The sequence below is a fragment of the Macaca thibetana genome, chromosome 1 (assembly GCF_024542745.1).
Source record: "Macaca thibetana thibetana isolate TM-01 chromosome 1, ASM2454274v1, whole genome shotgun sequence".
Taxonomy (NCBI): Eukaryota; Metazoa; Chordata; class Mammalia; order Primates; family Cercopithecidae; genus Macaca; species Macaca thibetana.
This window is the reverse complement of record NC_065578.1, coordinates 123,079,975-123,097,401: the sequence shown is the minus strand read 5'-3', so window position 1 is coordinate 123,097,401 and position 17,427 is coordinate 123,079,975. Positions and strand designations below refer to the sequence as shown.

The 17,427-nt window shown below is 39.4% G+C and overlaps 1 protein-coding gene across 1 annotated transcript in view; it reads left to right on the top strand.

Annotated features, from left to right (window-relative positions):
* Nucleotides 1-71: 71 nt before the first annotated feature.
* GOLPH3L (golgi phosphoprotein 3 like) overlaps nucleotides 72-17,427 on the top strand; it is a 50,430-nt gene continuing 33,074 nt past the window's right edge. The window contains exons 1-3 of the mRNA XM_050751198.1: nucleotides 72-272; nucleotides 1,415-1,546; nucleotides 2,415-2,609. Coding sequence (XP_050607155.1) covers nucleotides 1,517-1,546; nucleotides 2,415-2,609 — 225 coding nt within the window. The 5' untranslated portion in view covers nucleotides 72-272; nucleotides 1,415-1,516. The remainder of the gene's footprint in view (nucleotides 273-1,414; nucleotides 1,547-2,414; nucleotides 2,610-17,427) is intronic.

The following is a 17,427-nucleotide window of genomic DNA, read 5'->3' as shown; positions in this document are numbered from 1 at the left end:
GAGAGCCTCCCACCATGAGCTCCGATTGGCGGGACTCAACCTTGGTGATTTCTGATTGGCCCAATGAAGAAACACCAAGGTAGGTTGCCTAGTGATCCTGAGGAAGCTGATGTGTTATTCCTTTTCTGCAACGAAGGATCAGGAAGTTTGTGCTCTCTGCGTGGAAGTTTTTCACCTACTAGGACGGGGGTGGGGTGGGGGGAACAGGTGGCCCCCTAAAATACAGCACAAGCTACAGCCTGCGTCCAGCCATAACCCAGGAGTAACATCAGGTAAGCAACGAGAAAATTACATTTCCTAACGTCCCTTCCCCACCCCCCAAAAAAACCTCTAATTTTTAAAATTATTATTTTATGGGGAGGAAAAGGTTTTTATTCATTTGGGCCATTTGTTTTCTTTCAAGTAGGATTTTTAACTAGTAAATGTCCAGGTGAAACTAATTTCTCAAAGAAACCGCCCCACCCCCTCACCCCCACCCCCGCCCCGCGAAGGTTTAAAGTTTCTTGGATTGATTTAGGAAATAGTCCCTATTCACAGTGCCAGATAGGCTTAGTGCCCTTAAGCATTTATTTCATGGTTCTCTTCCTCCTTCGCTCTTCTTCCCACCTCCCATAACAAATAATATTTGAAATATACCCTTGTACAAAAAACCTTTTGTAGCTCACTTCATTTGTATTTCTATTTTAAATGTTCACATGCACTTCTGAGTATTCATGTTAATCAATATACATTTATCGAGCAATTACAACGTTAAAGACACTGCTAGTTGCTATGGAGAGTATAAAAACCCAAGAAGACAATATCCCTGTTCTCAAGAAGTTTACAGTTGAGAGACAGCTATACCAAGAGAAAGACTATAATAAATACTTTAAAGGAAGTGGGTATAAATAAAGCTCTGTGAAAGTACAGCTGAGGGAGTGGCCATGAGACATGTAGGTAATAGAAAAGAGGAAGTCACTTAAAGGCCTTCACAAGGCCTTTAAAGAATGGGTAGAAGGTAGAGAGGAAGAGAAAAGGGTGAGGACCCCAGCAAGTACAGAGGAGCAGAAGCAGAAAGAAAGCATGAGACGTTTTTGAGAAAAAGTTTGGCAACAGTACTTATGGGGAGTAATGGGAAATATTGCTAGAGGAGTAGAAACGAGTCTAGTCATAGCAACTATTAAATACCATTATTTTGATCTTGAGAAAGATACTCCTTTATATAATTGCTGATTTTAAATACTTGTTGTATATTATCTTAAAAACTGATTTATCTAGGTTTATATAAAATAAAGTATGCTAACTATAAACTTTATCACAAATGATTTAGTGCAGTTTCTTTTGACTGTAGTACATAGAATAAAAGACATGTTCTTTGATTTTTTTAAAAAAAATTGAGAAAGAATTTGTTAATCTTTCAACACTCTCTTGCCAGTAATTTTTGTTTGCAGCTCCTTGTGTATTTGCAAGATGTGGCTAGCCAGGACTAGAGCTGCTAAGTTTACTGACTGTGGAATTACTACACATGATTTTCTGAATGTTATTGTCTAGACTTGTGATCTCCAAAGTGAGTATATGAAATGAGTTATTAAGGTATGGGAAGGAAATCTAGAACATGTATTTCTATTTAGTTTTTCATATTCTTTTTTACTTTCTATTTTTTTGTGTATGTTTTATGATGTAGTACCATTGAATGTTTATAGAAATTAGATACAAATTATTGTATGCATTTTGGGGCTGGATGCTCACAATTTTTTGTTGTTCCATCTTACTTAACTTGGGATCCATTTTGTGAAAGAGGAGTGACAATGGTGGACATTCACTCCTTCTTTATAGATTATGCAGAAAAAATCAGCAGACTTGGCCGGGCTCAGTGGCTCATGCCTGTAATCCTAGCACTTTGGGAGGCCCAGGCAGGCAGATCACTTGAGGTCAGGAGTTTGAGACCAGCCTGGCCAACATGGTGAAACCCTGTCTCTACTAAAAATACAAAAATTAGACAAGTGTGGTGGCACACACCTGTAATCCCACTACTCAGGAGGCTGAGGCACAAGAATCCCTTGAACCTGGGAGGCAGAGGTTGCAGTGAGCCAACGTCGCACCACTGCACTCGAACCTGGGCAACAGAGCGAGACTCCCTCCCGAGAAAAATAAGAAGAAGAAAAAGAAAAGAAGAAGTCACCAGGCTTGAAAGATGATCATTTATACTGGACTTTAGAATTACTCATTTGATCTTTTGTCAGTGCCATCTGTGAAGTCCAAGCTATTGTACTTTGGAAAAGATACTGTATTACCCACCCACTTTTTCTAGTCATTACTTTCTATATTTAAATCTGTAAATATTTCCTATTTTATACATGTTTAGTATGCATGTATGAATATATGATTTATTTACATAAGCATACATATGTATTTTTTTTCACTACTCCCTCCAGAAACAGGTGAGAATGACCACTTTAACTCATCGGGCCCGTCGCACTGAAGTAAGCAAGAACTCTGAAAAGAAGATGGAAAGTGAGGAAGACAGTAATTGGGAGAAAAGTCCAGACAATGAAGATTCTGGAGACTCTAAGGATATCCGCCTTACTCTTATGGAAGAAGTATTGCTTCTAGGACTAAAAGATAAAGAGGTAATGCAATTAGGTTTGCTAGGCTATCTCAAAGACTATTAAATATTGGAATGTTTTAGGAAGTAATCTAATGGAATATATTTAATACTAAATTGGTCTTAGAATTGTGCTCCAGCCATCTGAAAGATGGAGGAGTTGGGACAGTGACTGTTAATTGGAGGGTAAAAATCCAGAAGTATAATTACGTGAAGTGTATTTAATTCAAATAAAATTATTCCAAAATTTTAGAAGATATAAGAGAGGAGGATATAGTATAAAGTTTTGTACTTGTAGTTTCCCAAGTCAGATTAAAGGCAAAATAACAACCCCTTATTAAAGTAAGAAAGAGGGCCCAACACATCGAAGTCTTCTTCAGCTTTGAGGAGAAATAGTCTTTTAAATGAAAAGACAAGGAACATGTGTGATTAGCTGCCTTACAGAAATAAACAATTGGTAGGTTTCTTATAGCAGAAATAATTTTTTTTTTCCTCGTGCATCTTTATAAGTCAAATATCAACAATTGGATCGGGCACGGTGGCTCACGCCTGTAATCCCAGCACTTTGGGGAGCCGAAGTGAGTGAATCACTTGGGGCCAGGAGTTCAAGACTAGCCTGGCCAACATGGTAAAACCCCGTCTCTACCCAAAAATATAAAAATTAGCTGTGTGTGGCGGCTTGTGCCTATAATCCCAGCTACTCGGGAGGCTGAGGCAGGAGAATCGCTTGAACCTGGAAGGCAGAGGTTGCAATGAACCAAGATTGTACCACTGCATTCCAGCCTGGACAACAGAATGACCCTGTCTCAAAAAAAAAAAAAAAAAAATATATATATATATATATATATGTGTGTGTGTGTGTGTGTGTGTAGTTATATATATATATATACACACACATACATACACATACATAAACAATAGAGGATTATTTTAATTTTTAAAAATTTTTAAAAATAATTTTAGCTTTTGCCTTTTTTCCCTAAATGTCTCCTTATTTAATGGAACATTTATTTTATACTATAGTTAGTCTTGAGATCCTGAGTCTTGTGATATAACCAACAGTTTTCCTGGCTTGTCTACTACTAGTATACATCATCATCCTTCATTTGTAACTTTTTACTGTGTTTGCTCATCACACTAGTCCCTCATGAAGAAGTTACGAAGGTAACATTTTAAACAATCTGCTTTCTTTCCAGGAAAGCCTTAGTAAATAACACCCCTACACATACACATAAAAAGAGGTGTATTTATTACTGGCCTCAGTTTTGAAAACATATAAAATTAGAATGTTATTTTAGATTTTAAAAATACTATATTTGGCTTTGATAATTATCCTTAGCTAGAAGTAAATTGGCTGCATACAAGTAGTAACAGCTCTTCTTTTCTACATCAATTCTTCGACTTGGGAATACCATTGTTGTTTAGATTTTGCCTTTCATTTATTTACTATTTTCCTTTTTACTTTTTTTCTTGTTAAATTAACAACTGGAACAAAATTTACAAGACCAGTTATAGTCTGTGTATTGTTAAAACTAATATTAGAGACATGCTTATTGTGTACCTGGCCAAGATGTAGGTATATCAGAAATTCTTGCCCAGAAATATGTTTTCCTGTTTGCTGAGAAGTTTATGAGGCTTCAGTTTTATAAAAGGCAAATATAAGCGAAAAGGCAAAACCAGCTCTCCAAGAGAATGTCAGAATAGGACTGAAGATTAGGTGGTATAAATACTCTTTTGAGACGTTTACACATTACCTAGGAAACAGTCACTGATTGTAGAAAAAGAGGATATAGAACTAAAAGCTATTTGGTTTGTTTTAGCTTTGAATAGGAATGATTAATTTCCTGCTGACCTTATGCACTGGAATTTTTGCTTTTGAGCTTGTCTTCATATGTTTATAATGGTTAATATAAATTTTAGGAAATAGAATAAAAAGTAAAGCAGCTCATTGAGAGCTATGGCCATGGACCGTACTTGATATATTGGTGAGATACTGTACAAAATGAGTAGATGGCTGGATGCAGTGGCTAATGCCTGTAATCCCAACACTGGGGAGGCCAAGGTGAGAGGAATGCTTAGGCGCAGGAGTTCAAGACCAGCCTGGGCAACATGGTGAGACCCTATCACTACAAAATATTTAAAACAAAAAAATTAGCTGGGCATGGTGGCACATGCCTGAAGTCATAGCTACCCAGGAGGCTGAGTCAAGAGGATTGCTTGAGCCTGGGAAGTCGAGGCTTCAGTGAATCGAAATTGTGCCACTGCACTCCAGCCTGAACAACAGAGCGAGGCCTCAAAAAAAAAAAATAAATAAATATTAACCACCTTTTGAATTGCTCTAATTTTATTTTTGAGGATAGTTAACAAATATTTAGCTTTCATTTGGCTCAGGAAGAATAAAAGACAATAAATCCTTAGGTGTAAATGAATAGAAGAGATCAAACATTTTATCTAAGTAATAGTAGTTATAAAAGGCCAGTTATATAACTATCTCTAAAAATATTAAATTGATCTCCAACTGTACTTATTTTTTTCTTATCTCGCAAACTATCAATAGATTCATTTAATCAATATTTACTGTGATTGAGGACACCCATTATGTGCTTAACATTATGCTAAATATTAATGCTAAGGTAAATATAAAATAGTATAGTATATGGTGCCTGCCTTCGAGAAACTTGCATTCTAGCTGAAGAGACAAAAAGATACATACTTTTTAAAAGTTAAGTAACCCAAAGGTCCATCAACAGCAGAATGGATAAAAATGAATCATCAAAAAAAAAATGAATCATCCATTTGTTTAAATGAGTATAAATATGTTTTCTATACAGAATGAAAATGAACATTGTTATACAACATGTACATTTCTCATGTTCAATAAAGAAAGCCAAACACAAAAATATACATACTGTATGATTCCATTTATATGAAATTCAAAAAACTATTGTATTTGAGATTGCATATTTAGGTGGTATAATTATAAAGAAAATCAAGCCAGGAATTACTATAGTTTTTAGAATAGTGGTTATCTTTTTGTAAGGGATAGGGGAAGGAAAAGGGTGTTAGTAATTAGGGAGGAAAATGAAGAGGATTTCTAGATAGTAACAATTTTCTGTTTCTGGACCTAGAGGAAGTTTATTAGTTTTGTTTTTGTTTTTGTTTTTGAGACAGTCTCACTCTGCCGCCCAGGTTGGAGTGCAGCAGCACGATCTCAGCTCACTGCAACCTCCGCCTTCCAGGTTCAAGCAATTCTCCTGTCTCAATTTCCTGAGTAGCTGGGATTACAGGCGCCCACCAATATGCCTCGCTCATTTTTGTATTTTTAGTAGAGATGGGGTTTCACCATGTTGGTCAGGCTGTCTTGAACTCCTGACCTCTCAGGTGACCCATCCACCTTGGCCTCCCAAAGGGCTGGAATTATAGGTGTGGCCTCCCAAAGTGCTGGGTTTACAGGCGTAAGCCACTGTTCCCAGCCTTTTTTATTTATTTATTAGTTAGTTAGTTAGTTAGTTATTTTTGATACGGAGTCTTGCTCTGTCCCTCCTGGCTAATTTTTATATTCTTAGTAGGGACAGGTTTTCACCGTGTTAGCCAGGCTAGTCTCGAACTCCTGATCCCAAGTGATCCACCCGCCTTGGCCTCCCAAAGTACTAGGATTATAAGCATGAGCCACTGCACCTGGGCCATAGATCTTCACTTTGGAATAATTAAGCTTTTTACTTTTGTTTTGTTTATTCTTCTGTGTGTGCATTATATTTCACAATGCAAAAGATTTTTTTTTAAGTAAACAACAATAAAAAGCAAGTTTTTGCATGTTAGAATGAGCCAAGGGAGTTAGAGAGAGGAGAAACCATCATGGGACAGAGTAATCCGGTGAAGAATAGAAAAAGGCAGTAAAACAAGCCACGCCTTTAAAAATGGGAGGATTAACATGAATGGAGAAAAGGAAACATGTTCTGGATGAGGGAACCTGAGTGAGCAAAGGTATCATGAGCTTGATGAGTTTGGGAGATAACTGAGTAGGCCAGTGTGACTGAAGTAGGTGGAGAACAATGGGATTCAAAATCAGTAAATTTGATTTGGACCAGATTATAGATTTTGTTACCAGGCAGAGACTTTTAGACTCTTTCCTTTAGGGAAAAGAGAATCAGCCTAATGAAAACAGTAAAGCCCATTTAATTTTTGTGTCCAAATTAGGACTTAATGACATTTTTATATTCTTTGTGAGTATATGTTTTAATGTGTATTTAATTGCTTGTTTTTACATGGTTTGAGGTTTATGACAAGTCAAAAAAAAGAAAAAATCCTAAATGTTAAATTTTGTGTCCCAAACTCCCAAACTTTTACTGGACAGTTGCCTAAGATCCTCTGTTTAGAACCCAATATTACCATTTTTTTTTAGAAACTATGTCTCTTTCAAGCAGGCACAGTGGCTTCTGTCTGTAATCCCAGCACTTTGGGAGACAGAAGGATTGCCTGAGGCCAGGAATTCCAGACCAACCTGAGCAACATAGTGAGACCTCATCTCTACAAAAAATATAAAAATTAGCCTGGCATGGTGTCATACACCTGTAGTTTCAGCCACTTGGGAGGCTGAGGCGAGAGGATTGCTTAAGCCCAGGAGTTAAAGGCTGGAGTGCCGGGCGCGGTGGCTCAAGCCTGTAATCCCAGCACTTTGGGAGGCCGAGACGGGTGGATCACAAGGTCAGGAGATCGAGACCATCCTGGCTAACACAGTGAAACCCCGTCTCTACTAAAAAATACAAAAAACTAGCCGGGCGAGGTGGCGGGCACCTGTAATCCCAGCTACTACTCGGAGGCTGAGGCAGGAGAATGGTGTAAACCTGGGAGGCGGAGCTTGCAGTGAGCTGAGATCTGGCCACTGCAATCCAGCCTGGGCGACAGAGCGAGACTCCGTCTCAAAAAAAAAAAAAAAAAAAAAAAAGGCTGGAGTGCGCCTATGATTGTGCCACTGTACTCCTACCTGGATGACAGAGTGAGACCCTGTCTTAAAGGAAAAAAAATTATTCTGAGGGGTAACTACCACAGGCTGGTTTTAAAATATTAAGCATCTGGCCAGATGCAGTGGCACACATCTATAATCCCAGCACTTTGGGAGGTTTGAGGTGGGCAGATCACTTGAGGCCAGGAGTTTGAGACCAGCCTGGCCAACATGGCAAAACCCCATCTCTACCAAATTAAAAAAAAAAAGCATTAGCCGGGTGTGGTAATCACCAATAGAACAATATCAGCATCCTGGAAGGCTTCTCTTATGCCTGCCCCTAATCACATGCTGCCCACCTCCCTGTAGTTTTGACATGTATGTATATCCCTAAACAATATATTTTAGTTTTACCTGTTTTTAAACTCTGTTTTATTGGGTTAATATTTTAGTGTATTCTTTTATCAGTACAATGTTTGTGAGATTTATCCACGTTGTTGCATATAATTTAATTTAATACAGTTCATCGTGATTAATATTTCATTATGTGAATATACCACTATTCATTCTATGAGTTAATGCACATTCAAGAGTTCATTATGAACAGTGCTGCTAAGATTCTCCTGGTACTTGTCAGTTATCTTTTTTCAAACAATCCACTATTATCCACTATACATATGGGAATTATACGTATGAAATTCATGTGTATTTTTAATTATAAAGTATGTTAATGCTATGCTTTTTCAAGCTGCTGATGATCCTCCATCAGGTATAGTTCATCTTTATTAGCAATAGGAGATTAGAAGTAAAACTTTTTTAAAGCTGGTAAAAAAAATTCACTACACTAATCAAAAAGTTTTTTTTTTTTTTTTTGAGACAGAATTTTGCACTTGTTGCCCAAGCTGGAGTGCAGTGGCACTATCTTGGCTCAACTGCAACTTCTACCTCCGGCATTCAAGTGATTCTCCTGTATCAGCCTCCTGAGCAGCTGGGATTGCAGACATGCACCACCACGCCCGGCTAATTTTTTGTATTTTTAGTAGAAATGGGATTTCACATGTTAGCCAGGCTGGTGTTGAACTCCTGACCTCAGGTGATCCACCCGCCTCAGCCTCCCAAAGTGCTGGGATTACAGGTGTGAGCCACCGCACCCGGCCAAAAAAAGTTTTTAAAATCAGTCAGTCAGTCAGTGTCCAACTTATCCATTATTGGCTATGAATGAAGAAAATTGCTCTCGTTAAAAAGTGATTCAATCCTAAAACATTTTATTATAATTAAAATATTAATAGCAGGCCGAGCAAAGAGCAAGACCTTGTCTTTTTTTTTTTTTTTTTTTTTTTGAGACGGAGTCTCGCTCTGTCGCCCAGGCTGGAGTGCAGTGGTGCGATCTCGGCTCACTGCAAGCTCCGCCTCCCAGGTTCACGCCATTCTCCTGCCTCAGCCTCCCGAGTAGCTGGGACTACAGGCGCCCACAACCGCGCCTGGCTAATTTTTTGTATTTTTAGTAGAGACGGGGTTTCACCGTGGTCTCGATCTCCTGACCTTGTGATCCGCCCGCCTCGGCCTCCCAAAGTGCTGGGATTACAGGCGTGAGCCACCGCGCCCGGCCAAGACCTTGTCTTAAAAAAAAAAAAAAAAAAGTCTAATTTAAGTTACTACCTGGTCTTACCTTTTAGTTTCCCGATTGTGCAAAATGAACAATAAGTCTCCCATTAGTTACTGCAATTGTGAATAGGGCGACTGTATCAGAAGGGCTTGTTTGTCAGGTTTTTTTTATTTAAACATAAGCTGTTAAAAAATTTTTTTAAACTTTTGTTTTTTATTATATCCAGGCATATTAACCCCAAATAACTATTTACTATTGTTATAAAAGGAAATAAACTGGAAGACCAAAGACCTGTTTTAATAGTAGGAAAACATAGCGTAAGCTATTTCATTAAGATCTTCTCCCTAATTCTCCCAACCCCCAAATGCACACAGTACTCTTCCAAAATATAAAATATCTAGTATTGATATTGAGACAAAGCTGCCCACTTGAGTTTGGGATTTTGGCTGTAACCACTGTGCCTATAAACTTGCTGTCAGCCATTTCATCACTTTTGCCTCCATATTTTATGTTTGTATAATTTTCAAAACATTTTGTACTTTCCATTGTTTAATCCTGCAAGGCAGATATCATTCTGTTTATAGGAGTCAAAGTTAAATGATCATTTGGGCAATAAATTGTGGAATTTACATTCAAACTGACTCTGCAACTGGGCGTGGTGTTTCACTGTCTGTATTCCCAGTGGTTTGGGAGGCCAAAGTGGGAGGATTACTTGAGGCCAGGAGTTCAAGACAAGCCAGGACAACAAAGTGAGACTCAGTCTCTACAAAAAAGTGAAAACTTAGCCCTGCGTGAACCTATAGTCCCAGCTACTCAGGAGGTTTAGGTAAGAGGATCACTTAAGCCCTGGAGTTCGAAGTTGCAGTGAGCTATGATCACACCACTGTGCTCCAGCCTGGGCCACAGAGCAAGACCCTGTTGCAAAACAGGAAAAAAAAAACAAAACAAAAATAAATATCTGACTTTGCAGTTTAAAAAGGACATGCTGGCTGGGTGCGGTAGCTCACACCTGTAATCCTAGCACTTTGGGAGGCCGAGGTGGGCAGATCACAAGATCAGGAGTTCAAGACCAGCCTGGCCAATATGGTGAAACCCCATCTCTACTAAAAATACAAAAATTAGCCGGGCGTAGTGGTGCGTGCCTGTAATCTCAGCTACTCGGGAGGCTGAGGCAGGAGAATTGCTTGAACCAGGGAGGCAGAAGTTGCAGTGAGCCGAGGCTGCACCACTGCACTCTAGCCTGGGCAACAGAGCAAGATGCCGTCTCAAAAAAAAAAAAAAAAAAAAAAAAGACATGCTTACAAAGCAAGTTTCACATGATTCTCTATATTTCTTCCTGAAATAAAGAGAATTGTTCAGGATCATTAACTGTTTAGTGTGACCCAAATAATTTCACCTCCTTGGGTAGATTCATATGGATTTTATCTTATTTATTTATTTATTTATTGAGATGGAGTCTCGTTCTGTTGCCCAGGCTAGAGTGCACTGGTGCGATTTCAACCCACTGCAACCTCCACTTCCCAGGTTCAAGCAATTCTCCTGCCTCAGCCTCCCGAGTAGCTGGGACTGTAAGGTGCTCGCCACCACGCCTGGCTGATTTTTTATTTTTAGTAGAGACAGGGTTTCACCATGTTGGCCAGGTTAGTCTCAAACTCCTGACCTTAAGTGATCCACCTGCTTTGGCGTCCCAAAGTGCTGGGATTACAGGTGTAAGCCACTGCACCTGGCCAGATTCATATAGATTTTAATTTATGCCTCCTATTAAGATAAAAGATTATTGTTTCACAATAATATTTGGCATATGAGTTATTTTTCAAGTTTTATCCATACCTTTCTTGTTCAGATGTTTAATACCCCAGCAAAGCTCACTCTTGGAAAAAGATTTTGGGATCCTATAAAAAATATTAACTAGACATCAATAATGTCAGAAAAAGGGAAGATACTACTGTGAGGAATTCTGAATGATTTTATTAGTTTTATTTTTACTTCAAATTTTCCATTCCATTGCTTCAAATATTAAGGAGGAAATAGGAAAATTCTATACATTATTTTTCTCTTCTTCTTTTTCAAACAAGATATTCTAGTCATAAAGGGCAACAAGTCCAAGTAAGAAGTTTGAATAACCCAACTGGCAAAAGGAAGATATGTTTAAAGAAGAAGTAAATAATATTTAATTATAATTATCATATTATTGCCAAGCACAGTGACTCACTATTTATCTAAAATCTTTCTAAATCATTGTTATGAGCTGAATGTAATCCCAGCACTTTGGGAGGCCGAGGCAGGTGGATCACCTGAGGTCAGGAATTCGAGACCAGCCTGGCCAACATGGTGAAACTCCATATCTATTAATAATACAAAAATTAGCTGGGCGTGGTGGTGCACGCTTGTAATCCCAGCTACTTAGGAGGCTGAGGCAGGAGAATTGCTTGAACCCATGAGGCGGAATTGGTAGTGAGCTGAGATCACGCCGTTGCACTACAGCCTGGGCAACAAGAGTGAAACTCTGTCTCCAAAAAAAAATTAAAATAAAAATAATTCACATCAGAAGGTCTGGTGTACAAATAGTCATTATTTTTCTTGTCAGTTCACTCTTCAGCTATAGATTAGAACCCATGTCACATATCTTCCTTATGGAAGGAGGAAGAGACTATTATACTAAAAAGAGATAAATATGAGTAAGTCAAATAGTGATTTGTTCTTGCATCTTAAAGCTTAAAACCAAGGGTGGGCATCGTGGCTCACACCTGTAATCTCAGCACTTTGGGAGGCTGAGGCAGGAGGATTGCTTGAGCCCAGGAGTTTGAAACCAGCCTAGGCAACATAGTGAGACCCTGTCTCTAAAAATAAATGAAAAATTTAAAAAGCTTAAGACTAAATGAATAGACAGGCCTCTTCTAGATTTTTCTGTGAGAGTAGGATTGTATTCGTTTGCTAAAGATGCCATGCTAAAATACCACAGACTTGGTGGCTTAAATGACAGAAATTAATTTTCTGGGGATTAGAAGTCCAAGATCAAGATTGATGGGTTTGGTTTCTTCTGAGATTTCTCACCTTGCCCTGCAGACTTCTTGCTGTGTCCTCTATGCAAATGCCTTCCTGGTGTCTCTGTGTGTCCAAATTTCCTCCTCTCAAAAGAACACCAGTCAGATTGCTTCAGGGCCCACCATAACACCCTCATTTTTAACTTAATCACCTCTTCTAAAAGCCCTATCTCCAAAGACAGATGTAGTCTGAGGTACTGGGGGCTATAACTTCAACATATGAAACTTGAGGGGACACAATTCAGCTCATAACAATGATTTAGAAAGATTTTAGATAAATAGGTTATGAAGATAATCTTAGTTATTTATGTACATCTGCCCAAAGGGCAGCTCACTCTCAGGAAGTATCATTAAATTGTGTAATGATGTGATTTTCTTTTCTTCAGTTCAAGTCAGCCAACATTTATTGAGTACCCTTTTTTTTTTTTTTTTTTTTTTGAGACAGAGTCTCGCGCTCTCGCCCAAGCTGGAGTGCAGCAGCGTGATCTTGGCTCACGCGTCCACCTCCTGGGTTCAAGCAATTCTCGTACCTTAGCCTCCCGAGTAGCTGGGATTACAGGCCCCCACCACCAAGCCCAGCTAACTTTTTTTTTTTTTTTTTTTTTTGAGACAGAGTCTCGCTCTGTCGCCCAGGCTGGAGTGCAGTGGCGCGATCTCAGCTCACTGCAAGCTCCGCCTCCCGGGTTCACGCCATTCTCCTGCCTCAGCCTCCCGAGTAGCTGGGACTACAGGCGCCCACCATCACGCCTGGCTAATTTTTTGTATTTTTAGTAGAGACGGGGTTTTACCGTGTTAGCCAGGATGGTCTCGATCTTCTGACCTCGTGATCCGCCCGCCTCAATCTCCCAAAGTGCTGGGATTTCAGGCGTGAACCACCACACCCAATTTTTGTATTTTTAGTAGAGATGGGGTTTCGCCATGTTGCCCAGGCAGGTTGTGAACTCCTGGCCTCATGTAATTTGCATGCCTCGGCCTCCCAAAGTGCTGGGACTACAGGCATGAGCCACTGCACCCAGTCTTGAGTACTTCCTTGATGCAAGGCACTGAGAAAAGTAAGGAAAATATAAAAGTAAGATGCACTTATCTTCCTACAGAAGCGTAGGGATTTGATAGAGGAGAAAAGATATGTATACAATAACCATATAGCTAGACACAGTATGTAAGTACTAGGAGAAAGGTACCAAAAAAGTGCTGTAGGAACATGGAAGAGGAAGAAAGTCCGTGCCAGTTACTCGTTAGTTTCTCTGTTTGCCCTTACCTATTCATAGTTGTCCAAGAGGTTTAAGGTAGGAATGGCAAATAGAAAAAAATACTGAATCAAAGGGTTTGAGGTTACTGTATTCTCTCTTTTTTTTTTTTTGTTTTTTTTACTTATTTTTTAAAATTTGTCTAAGATATAAAAGTAATTTTATTACTTTTTAATATTTTAAAAGTGAAATACATTTACCCTAAGAAATTCAGACTGAGATCTACATAAGAACATGTTTTTTTGTTTTTGTTTTTGTTTTTTGTTTTTTGTTTTTCGTTTTTGAGAGAGTCTGTCACCAAGGCTGGAGTGCAGTGGCACTATCAGGGCTCACTGAAGCCTCGCCTTCCCCAGGAGCAGGTGATTCCCCTGCCTCAGCTTCCCAAGTAGCTGGAACTACAGCTGCAGGCCACCATGCCCAGCTAATTCTTTGTAATTTTTATAGAGATGGGATTTTGCCATGTTGCCCAGGCTGGTTTCAAACTCCTAGACTCAAGTGATCTACCTGCCTCGGCCTCCCAAAGTGCTGGGATTAAAGGTGTGAGCCACCGCTCCTGGCCCTCCATGAGGACACTTACTGGGATGATACAAGTGTTCCAGATCTTGCTTGGGGTGTCAGATAAAATGAATATATGCTTTTGTCAAAACTCATTGAACTTAACATCTATGCATTTCACTCTGTGTAAATTATACCTGTTTTTTTAAAAGGTGTAAAGAAGAAAGTAAAAACCACCTGTAATCTTGCTTCCCAAAGATAATTACTGGTAAAATTGTAATATATATCCTTATAGACTGTTTTCAGTGCATATATATGTATACACAGATGCATAATTTTTTTTTTTTCTTTGAGACAGAGTCTTGCTCTGTCACTCAGGCTGGAGTGCAATGGTGCCTGCAGCTCACTGAAAGCTCCACCTCCCAGGTTCAAGCAATTCTCGTGCCTCAGTCACCAGAGTAGATGGGATTACAGGCGCCTGCCACCATGCCCGTCTAATTTTTATATTTTCAGTAGAGACGGGGCTTTGCCATGTTGGCCAGGCTGGTCTCGAACTCATGGCCTCAAGTGATCCACCTGCCTTGGCCTCCCAGAGTGCTAGGATTACAGATGTGAGCCACCATACCCAGCCACAGATGTGTAATTACCAAAATATTGATTATAATCAGACATGTTATTTTGTAGCCTTCTTTTTCCATGTATTATAATGTGGACATATTTTATGCCAATAAATATAAACATACCCCATTATTTCTAATGGTTTCATAGGATTCCATTGAATAAATGTATATTATTGTTAACTTTAAGGTTAGTCTGCAACCTTCCTGAGGGCAGGACTGTGTTTTCCTGGCTTTCTAAGCCCCACTTTAACTGACTAACCTTATTTCTCACTGCTCAGTCTACTTACCACTCTAGTCCCGTTTGTCCATTTTACATATTCCTGCCATGTTTCCTTCCCATATTTTGTTTTAAAGCCCATCACAAATCCAGCACTGAACTTTACATTCTCTGAATTCCCTTGCATTTATCATACCTCTCAGTGTGCTTAGTTACCATCTTTTATTTTCTGATCTTTTTATCAGCAGTGGATAAAAGCACAGGCTTTGGAATCAGACACATCTACATTCAAATCCTGGGTCTACCACTTATCAGCTATATGACTTGGGCTCCATTTTCACATTTTTTTCCTTCATTCTTATTTAATAGAGATAATATTGACTTAATAGTGCTATTGTAGAATTAGATTAACTAATTATTTTTTTTTTAAAAAAGTTTTTGAAGCGGAGTTTCGCCCTTGTTACCCAGGCTGGAGTGCAGTAGTGTGATCTCAGCTCACTACATTCGCCTCCTAGGTTCAAGTGGTTCTCCTGCCTCAGCCTCCCGAGTAGCTGGGATTCCAGGCATCCACCATGCTGGCTAGTTTTTGTATTTTCAATAGAGACGGGGTTTCACCATGTTGCCCAATCTGGTCTTGAACTCCTGACCTCAGGTGATCCACCTGCCTCGGCCTCCCAAAGTGCTGGGATTACAGGCGTGAGCCACTGTGCCCAGCCTGATTATATAAAAATTTTAACTCAGAGCGTGACACATGTAAATGCTCAATAAATAATAACCGTTATTATTATGTTTTTGTTGTTGTTTAAACCATTAGTCTTGGCTCTTAATTAAATGGTCATTTTCTTATGGCCAAAGAGACTTTAGTTGAATGCTGAGCATAAATAGCCACTTACATGCTTTAAAGTAAATATCTGTAGGATAGCCTTAAACTTTCAAAGCAGTAGTTTCTTATTTTTAGACTTGAAAATAATCAGTTGAATCAGCTCTTACAAACTGAGCAACCAATGGCCTGACCTTAGTTGTTGGAACAAGAGGGCACTGAAAAATGTTTCCTGGAAGAGAGCCTAACCTAGTATTCTTAGTAATCTTTGACTTTTGTTTCAGTGGCCTCACACATAGGATGAAAAAAAAGTAAATACAATTGTTCACTATTTTCTTACTTAGATAATGTACCATCCTTTAAAAAATAACTATTAATTTACTTGGGGATATAATCTGGGGGATAGAAAACCCACTTGATATCTGAATTAGTTCTGTGTGGCTTCTAGGGATTTTGGATGAATTATTGAGGTGTAGAGGAAGGATAACAGTTTATTTTGTTTTCATATACCTCTCTCTGGGTACTCATGATAGTTCCAGAGTTGGAAATACATAAAAGAATTGTTGCAGTCTTAGATTTGCACTCTTTGCCATTGATACCTCCTTTCCATTCCCATTTTTGCTTATCTTATTACCTCCAATCTAAACTGTTGCAGAAGCATCCTATTGAAACTCGCTACTTCTCTGGATTTTGTTCCCTCTGCTAAATAAGGAATCATTTCTGTGGAGCTCTTAAATTAATCTGAATTAGGATTTGATAAAAATTTAGCAATAATCATTTTATTCTTTTTTTTTTAAATAAAGACAGAGTTTCACTGTGTTAGCCAGGCTGGTCTGAAACTCCCAGGCTCAAGTGATCTGCCTGCCTCAGCCTCCCGAAGTGTGGGGATTACAGGCATGAGCCACCACACTTGGCCTTTTTATTTTTTAGTTTTTTTGGTAACAATCTCCACTCTGTTGCCCAGGCTGGAGTGCAGTGGCACAAAGATGCCTCACTGCAGCCTCCCACTCTTGGGCTCAAGGGATACTCTGACCTCAGCCTCCCAAATAGCTGAGACTGCAGGCGTATGCCACCATGCCTGGCTAATTTTTTTATTTTCTTGTAGAGACAAGGAGTTTCACTTTGTTGTCCAGGTTGGTCTCTAATTCGTGACCTCAAGCAGCCCTCCTCCTTTGGTCTCCCAAAGTGCTAGGATTGCAGGCGCGAGCCACTGCGCCCAGCCCATTTTGTTATTTCTAACCAGCTTTAAATTTTGGCTAATTAACTTTTGAGATAAGATTTGTGGCTGCACTTTGGGAGGCTGAGACGGGTGGATCACGAGGTTAGGAGATCAAGACCATCCTGGCTAACACGGTGAAACCCCGTTTCTACTAAAAAATCCAAAAAACTAGCCAGGCGAGGTGGCGGGCGCCTGTAGTCCCAGCTACTCGGGAGGCTGAGGCAGGAGAATGGCATAAACGCAGGAGGCGGAGCTTGCAGTGAGCCGAGATCCGGCCATTGCACCCCAGCCTGGGCGACAGAGCGAGAAAAAAAAAAATTTGTGGCTGCATGCAATTAAGTTTTTGGGGGTCTCTCATTTTGGTAATAGGTGAGGAACTTAAATGTCTGCCAGAAGACTAAATTCTAGGTTTCATTTTCAAGTTTAATATAGAATTTCTGCCTAGTACAATAGTGAGAAAACTGTGCTGTGATTTCTGAGCTTCTGTACATTGTTATTTGGGGTAGTGCTTTGGGTTGGTCAAGTAGACTACTGCACACATACTACCACTGCCCATTCTATGTACGCATCTAATTGTACTATTTATGCTTATGTGACAAATCTTTCTCAGCACTATCACCCTTTTAACGTTTT